Source organism: Phalaenopsis equestris, unplaced genomic scaffold (assembly GCF_001263595.1).
Source record: "Phalaenopsis equestris unplaced genomic scaffold, ASM126359v1 Scaffold234935, whole genome shotgun sequence".
NCBI classification, from domain to species: Eukaryota; Viridiplantae; Streptophyta; class Magnoliopsida; order Asparagales; family Orchidaceae; genus Phalaenopsis; species Phalaenopsis equestris.
Genome location: NW_018252832.1, coordinates 1 through 8471, shown reverse-complemented (window position 1 = coordinate 8471; position 8471 = coordinate 1). Strand labels below are relative to the sequence as shown.

The 8471-nt window shown below is 36.1% G+C and overlaps 2 protein-coding genes across 2 annotated transcripts; one reads left to right on the top strand and one right to left on the bottom strand.

Annotated features, from left to right (window-relative positions):
- The first annotated feature begins 2349 nt into the window (after nucleotides 1-2349).
- Nucleotides 2350-4611, top strand: LOC110039049 (pentatricopeptide repeat-containing protein At1g07590, mitochondrial-like). Its single transcript, XM_020743996.1, is given in 6 exon segments — nucleotides 2350-2470; nucleotides 2598-2911; nucleotides 3185-3319; nucleotides 3322-3733; nucleotides 3736-3896; nucleotides 3898-4611. Coding segments are annotated over 6 exon segments (1695 nt in total). The 3' UTR covers nucleotides 4450-4611.
- A 1957-nt stretch (nucleotides 4612-6568) lies between these two features.
- Nucleotides 6569-7399, bottom strand: LOC110039050 (60S ribosomal protein L9-like; the record flags this gene model as incomplete). The annotated part of the gene is given in 2 exon segments (XM_020743997.1): nucleotides 6569-6829; nucleotides 7277-7399. Coding segments are annotated over 2 exon segments (210 nt in total), but the record flags the coding sequence as incomplete, so codon positions are not given.
- Between the last annotated feature and the right edge of the window lie 1072 nt (nucleotides 7400-8471).

Below are 8471 nucleotides of genomic sequence, written 5' to 3'. Positions count from 1 at the left end.
ATACGAACAAATTTTTTGAACGGGATTTATGGAAGGGTCAACGAACAACTTTTGTTTGATCGTTTTTTACTCGTTCTAGCTCCAATTAAATACAATAAATAAATAAATATGTAAAAATTAAAATAGTGGTATATTTGATAACATGTAAAAGATTTTTTTTGTATAAATGTAATAAATAAAATTTACTTGTTTGATATGTAATTACAAAAAAATTGGGTGGAAAGCAAGGGATGTTGGGTACTTTTCCATCCTTTGTAAAGATTTTAAAATAAATTTAATAGTGTTATTTTGACGTTCCTTATGCTTTGAAGGCTTTCCCCAACCAAAATCATTCGCACCGAGCAAATAGAAACGGTTGCTCGTCTCTTTGTACCGATGCCCGCTTAATCCAGTCATAGACCCCTAAGGTTTACCCATGAGATCATCAGAACAAGTAAAACCAGCTATCAAGGCATAATATATGGCTGGGGAAATCAAAATCCTTGAATAGTACTTGAGTTGTTGATGATGTCCTTTCTAACGCTTTTTCATAATCTTAAAAAATGAAATGAAAAGGAAATAATTTTTAGCACTCTTTCGTGTTCCATATTCTCATGGTATGCTCTTTGAATGATGAATTAGATGAAAATAATGAGATTGAAGAAGAGAAGCAATATCCTTTTGTTGCCCTCCCTTGTTGCCACATATCGCGTATGTGACAATCTCAGCGATCCGTTAGATGTTGCAAGCTTGCCAAATGATGTCGAATATCATGATCCAAGGGCATTAGTTGAGTGCCCAGTTGAGGATGATCCTTTTGAGCTCCCTAACTAGGGTATTAAGGAAGTTCACTTGAGAAGGGGAAAAATCCTTCCTCAAAGAATTGTGAGGTAAAATTTTAAAAAGATAAAAGAAAGGCTTAATCACTCTCGATTATGACGATTCTCCTAACATTCCTAAAAGAACAAATAATAACTATCTTTATAATAAGGTAAATTAGAATGTGTTGGCACACCTTAAGGGGTTGCTCACATCTTCAAAAAGTTTCAAAGAGAAATATATCCCAGTTGATCTTGTCTCGGATTCGCTTTGGGTAATCCCAAGGTTGAGTCTAAGATAGATGTTTAAAATAAATTTAATCAGACCATTCATACACTTTTTAGGGATTTGCAAAATCTTATTGACGGGCGGGATTCGAACTAAGTCATGATGATTGAATCCTTAACTTTAATGAACTTTCGCCTAAGTCCCGGGTCGCTAATTATAAGAACAATGTGGGGGAACATAAGAGAATCGTTAGAGCTATCGAATGAGAAGTACAACTCCAAATTATCTTATTTGAGTAAAAGACTGACTTATAAACTTCTAATCTTATTATAACAAAATTTTCATGTTGCTTTAAACTGTCATTTCAATGAAATTTTCTTATTTCTCCCACCAATTTTTTTCATGTAGAAAGTCTCCTTGAGGACAAGCAATAGATAAGATCTCCACCATGCCCCTGAAAGTCGAGCACAAGAGACAAGACTCGATTGAATGATACAATACCCCTGAAAGTTGAGTCCATGAAGAAAACTCGACAGGAAGCTACCATGCTGTTGAAAGTCGAGCCCAAGAGGGAAAACTCAAAAAGATGATACGATGCCCTCGAAGTCAAGCCTAAGACGCAAAACTCAATGAGAATCTACGATGCCACTGGAAGTTGAGCCCAAGAGGCAAGACTAGATAGAATGAAACGACATCCTTGGAAGTTGAGCCCAATAGATAAAACTCGATGGGGAGCTATCACGCCCCTAAAAATCGAGCCTAAGAGGTAAAATTTGATGATAAGATACGATACATCTGTAAGTCGAGCCCATGAGACAATACACGATGGGAAGCTCCCATGCTTTTAGAAGACAAACCCAAGAGACGAGGCTCCATGAGAAGATAGTAGTGGACATGGTCCTCACTTAAAAGACTCTAAGAGAGCAAATGGTTGACAAGGTCTCTACTCGAATACCTCATCATGCCACAAGCCTCAGAAGACATATATACATCAAAGATCTCAGAATGCTACAAGTCTTTGGAGGCACAGATACATCGAAGACCTTAGAAGACTACGAGCCTTTGAAGTCACCAGTGCATTCCAAGCTCCAAGGAGATATAAGCTTGAGAGGCACAAGACTTAAAAGATACACACCTAAAATGATACAAATATCAAAATGCACAAGTTTAGAAAGATACATGATTTTTATATATATAAAGTGCACATGTTAGCTTTAATTGTAGAATTCCACATGATTGAGAAACTGGAATAACCTTAGAAACAACATCAAAGACGTACAAAGAAATACATTATCATATACAAATTTCACGTCAGACAATTGAATGGCTATAAAGACAAACAAATACTTGTACGAGCCCTACAACAAACCAACTCATCTTCGAGTAAAGTCAACACTGTCTCTCCAAAATTTCAGTACTTCTACTGATATTCAAGGGTCCCCAGGTATTATCACCACAGGAGCATGAAAATCTCACAATATTATCACCTAAACATTAATACATACATTCATCTTCACAAAAGAATAAATCGTTAGTTAAACTAGCAAGTTTCTTCTGCTTCCAGCAATGAGATTACAGATCCTCCGCAGAAGAACTCCACTCCCAAACTGCGCCATTTTCAGCATCATTTTCGCCTTTGGATCCAAATCCACCCTCTTCCTTTCTTCAATTGACATTCCAAATTCTCAAACGAGGGGAAGGATCTGAAATCCGGGAAGCCCCCGGCGACTCTCTGTCGTCGAGAGTCGAGAGGCTTCAGTGTGGGGAGCCGATTATCTCCGCCTTTCAGAGCTGGATGCGAGACGGATTCGCCGTTCACCGAGGGCAAGTGTTCCACGCCATCAATCGGCTAAGGAAGCTCCGTTTGAACAAAAGAGCGCTCCAGGTTAGTTGCCCGCCATCCGTTCGATCAAATGTCTGAACCGGAAGGGGATGTATGGAAACGGATTTAGGCAAGGATTTATGTCGGATGTAAGCGAAATCTTGCCAGACGGTGCTGATATTTAGAAATTGGTGCTGTTAAATGGGAAGATAGAGACAAATATTTGCTTACATTTCATTATTCTGATAGTTTCATATAGTTCCATCATCAGATCGTCATCATGAAAATTTAGTTTTCATAAAATCAAATGTGCTTAAAAATTTCACTTTTTTTCAGTTCATGGAATGGATTATGAGGGAGAGGCCTTATAAATTAAAAGAACTAGACTACGTTTATCTGTTAGAGTTCACTGCCAAGGTTCATGGCATCTCAGAAGCCGAAAGCCTCTTTCTTCGAATGCCCCGAATCCCCATGAGTTTCACAATGAATTGCTCTACAACAACCTCGTCTTGGCCTGCTTAGATAAAGGCCTAATAAGACTTTCTCTCAATTACATCCAGAAAATGAGACAATTATCTCTCCCCATTTCTCCTTATGCTTACAATAGATTGATTATCCTCCACTCACCTTCGAGCCGTAGAAAAAGAATCCCCAAACTCCTCAAACAGATGAAAGCGGATGGAGTTCCACCACACACATCTACTTACAACATTCTCCTGAAAATCGAAACTGACGAGCACAACATGGAAGGTCTTTCGAAGGTTTTTAATGAAATGTTACGCGCCAAAGTTGATCCGAACGAGATCACATATGGAATTATGGCCATGGCTCACGCTGTAGCGAGATTGTACACAGTCTCGGAGATGTATGTGGAAGCCATTGAGAAGATAAAAACTGGTCCACATTGGACGTCTTGCTCATCTTATTTGGCTATCTGAACAAAGAAGATGAGCTAGAGAGGACATGGAAGCTTGTTGGAGCTCTTCCTCATGTAAGATCCAAAAGCTTTTTAATCATGATTGAGGCATTTGGAAGAATGAAACGTGTTGATAGGGAAACATATTGATAGGGCCGAAGCGATATGGGAGGAGATGAAGTCGATGGAGTTGGTGAAGAAGACAAATCAATATAACTCCATTATTTCTGTGTACTGTAGGCATGGATTGGTAGACAAAGCGTCAGCATTGTTTGAAGAGATGCGAGAAAGTGGGTGCGAACCGAACGCGATAACGTATCGCCACCTCGCGTTGGGTTGCTTAAATGCTGGTTTGGCTGAGGAGGCTTTGAGGACTTTGGAGTTGGGAAGAGATGAGGAAGTGAGCTCTCGGGTGAGGAGATCCACACCATGGCTTGAGACCAATCTTATGTTAGTTGAAGCTTTTGCTGATATTGGTGATATAATGAATGCTAGGAAATATTTTAGAGTTTTTAAGGAGACGAAGTATTGTAGATATACTTTTGTGTATAATAGTCTTCTGAAAGCTTATGTGAGGGCCAAGGTTCATGAGCCTGAATTTCTGGGAAATATGATACTCGCTGGAGCTAGGCCGGATGCCGAGACTTATAGCCTTCTGAGAATTCTGGAGGAATTTAAGGTTTAATGTTCTTTTGTTGTATTTCCTTGTAACAATTACATAACAATTATCATGAACAGGTGTTGCAATTTGTGATCAAGTAAAATGTGCTACTTTCTAGAAAGTATTACAAATATATCCCTGGACATATGTGGCATTTTTTATCACATTTAGTTGGATTAATGAACCAAACGGATCAAACTAAAGAGAATTGGCTTTGATTGATCTTCTCCTTTTTCACAGACAGATTGTTCAAGGGGAAGATAAGGGAAGTGATTGTTACAACAATATGTTAACTTTTGTCTATTATTGCATTGTTGTTATTGTGCAATTTCTCAAGCAATTTTTTGAATTTTGTGGCATCGTATGTGAAACGCAAATGCTGTTTAAATTAGACTCATGATATCGAGATCTAAATGCGGATGTGTTTTATAAATGAGATATTTACATAGATACCACTCAATTCTTATGTACTACATTTATCCAACACATAAACTTTAATTTTTACATACATACCACCTTAACTATGCATGAAAGAAGACTTGGCGAGACTGACAAAAGCACAAAAAATGTACTACAAAGATGCTGATTGAGAACCAAGTAGCTCTATTATAGAAAATAGTATTATCTGCTTAGCCCCATCTGTTCATGAAATCTGTACAACTGTTAACATACTCTTCAAAATTTCAATAATTTTTTTTTTTTTTTTGTTAATGTTTTTTCATTGGAATATTTGCATACATGCCACACAATTCTTAGCTTTTTGCATATCTTGAATGCCTAAACTTCAATTTTTACATATATGACATCTTATCTATGCATAAAAATATATATTTATTTTTCTAAAAATTAAAAATGGCGGTCTTTCTGATCTGATATGAAAGATTTGGGTAAAAGATTTGGGTAGTATTGATATAAAAAAAAGGTAAAATTTATGAGACATGCAAATATATAGCAATTGTGTGGTTTGTATGTAAATGCCCTTTTTTTTTCCATTAACTGGCATTACCAATGTTATAAGGGGGGTGTAGAGAAATTAAGGGGATATATAAAGGACTTTTGGGTATTCATTAACTTTAATCAATTAAAGAAGATCTTATGGAGGAAGACAGCTAGAGAGGAAGGGAGTATTGCCTTCCTTATTTGTTTGTTTAGTTCTGTACAGGGGCATTTACATACCACATAATTCTTATATACTTCCATATGTAACACCCAAAGCTTAATATTTAAGGACTATCACCTATTTTTAAAAAGTTTAATACACATATTCATGTATAAATTTGTCACACCAAAATCTTATAAATATAAATATACAAATTTTGATGTTATACATGTAAATAACAAAAATCAATAGTTAGAGTACTAACAAGATTGGTCCCATGAGAATGACACCAATCTTTCAAACTCCAACTTTAAAGCAAGAGGTAATTTTGTGGAACTCAGGTATAGGAAAGGTAGGGTAACATGACCGTCAGTAATTGACAATCCAAGCGTGCAGTGTTCAGACGAAATTTTTTTTTTTTGATATGGACATCAAAACACAATATGAAAAAATTGCTCCAATATGAATTCCAACTTTATCGGATACAACAGAAAGGTTAATGTGCAAGGCTTGGAGAGAAGTTTCACAACAACTAGAAGACCAAAATTCAAAGCACACCCTAACAACTAACTTGGGTTAAGATTAATTTAGGTGTCCGGTTGTTAGAGGCCTCATAATAGTCTATCAACATATGTCAATAAATGAACAAAAAAAATCAATCAAAACTCTTAGCCAAGCATGATTTATAAAGTTAGTGTGTAGAAAATTACTTTAAAAACTGCAGGGAATTACAGCTGTTTGCTTATAACCACCACCAATATGTCAGATTCAAAAATGCATCCTTTCAATGCAGATTTTTTATAAAGCAATAAAAAAACAATTCCCCAAACTGAATTATGGTGATGATTTGAAAAACAAAGCAGGTAGAAAGCTGTCTGAAACAACTCATCCCAACAAAAATATAATAACATTAATATTTACCTTCTTCTTGGCCAAACATCTTGTCAAATATTACTCCAAAATTTGCCAAACCACACCAAGTGACACGGTTTCCTCTCTCCAAAAAACAAAACAAAATCACAAAATGATTATTGTTAAAGAAAATAGAATAAAAAACAATGTCCATTCAAGCAATCATTTAACAAAACAAAGAGTAGAAATCAACCAAAGTACCAAACATAAACAACAAAATTTCACTGACAACATAATGCTAGAAGTCAATTCTTAAACAGCTCCCTCTAAAGTGAAATAAAACACAAATATAGAGTTCAATGAGATCTACTGGTCATCAGTGATGCTTCCCTTCTCACTCACATATATACCATCAAGAAACTTTCTGATATCCTTGTTCTTCACATGGCATTTCTGTAATTAAAAAGAGAAATATTAATTATTTCAATTATGCAATATAATATATTATTTGAGGCATTTACCATACATGCCACCAATTTCTATGTATTTAAACATCTAACACATAAATTATAACCTTCTGCTGTATTTGTTCCTTGGCAAGGCATTTATGCTTAAAAAAGGAATTAAATTATTTGAATTGTAAAGAAGATGCATTATTTTCTAGAGCAATTTGCATACATGCCACCCGATTCCTCTGCATTTACATATCTAACACCTAAATTATACTTTTTTTTACATTTATACAACCCAAATCTTTCGTATCACCTAAAAAACACCACCAGTTTTAAATTTTGAAAAATAAAATACACCTCATACAAAGGTGAGAGATAAGATGGCATGCATTCATGCAAATCCTCCTATTTTTAAAGTTGGTTTGAAGTTAAAGCGAGAGTGATGGACCTGATTAATTAAGGCGGCAGAGCGAGAGACTAGCTCGATATCATTTCCATCAAGGATTAGCTCATCCTTGACCTTTTCAGACCTGATAATGGTCACTCCTTCAAGCATGTCCACCTTTCGAACCTGGAATGAAATAAATATCTATTAACTATAGAGAGATAATTAAAATGTGTACTGCACAATTAAGATGATTTCGTAATGGATTTTGGAAAGATTTTCCGCTTACAATAAACACAAGAATGAGAACTATTAACCGGTGAAAATAATGATCTTCCACAAAAATTCAAATAAAGCATATATTAGCTTGACATCAGATAGCAATGAAGAGATTTTCTGTAAGGAGATAATTGAATTTGAATAAGCTTGCAAGTGCATGTCCTAAATAAATAAGCAGATCATGGTATATTCATGACAAATAAAATATTTTATGCGGCGAATAAAAATGTAATATCGCATTGATTCGACTTATTGCAGTTAAAATTAATATTGCATCTTCGAGACCTCAAACTCTTCCGGAGGGTTATAAATATGCCTGATTTTTCACCCAAACATATCCAAAAGTTCAACACAATTAAGATTATTTGCAGTGGATACAATAGTTCAGAAACTGGGAAGTGAAATAATTAAAGTAAGTTTTTCATGCAACTTTATCAAAATATAGATGGTAGAATCATCTGTTTGAAATTGTGCAACTTGAGAAGAGCCTTGCATAATTTCAAATAGAGACACACACCTCAAATGACTAAGGCGATGTATCAAGCATTATTCTTTCTAAAATTTTTCTTCTTAATCCAGCAAGCCATTCCGCTCAAACCCGCACTCATCTTGTGTACAAGTGATCTCCCCTCTCACAATAATATTCTAGTCGGCCATCACAGCGTAGTTGTTGTCATTGCCATCCATTCCGCTAGCTACTTCCATCAATGTCATTGCCACCCACTGCTTTCGCCACGGCATCTTTAAAATTCACAAGCTTCCCTTTCACGCATACAACAGCCAGCTTTTGCATCAATGCAGCCCCCCGCGGCCTGCAACTTCCGCCATCACTGCTTTCCTCCACCACTCCTTATAGTGCCCAATCTCCCTTCTTACACCATTGCCCTATTGTCACAACGTCACTGCCACAACCACGTGCTGCCCCGCTGTCATCATCCCCTTCTATCTCTACTTTCTCCACCAATTTTCTCAAATAATA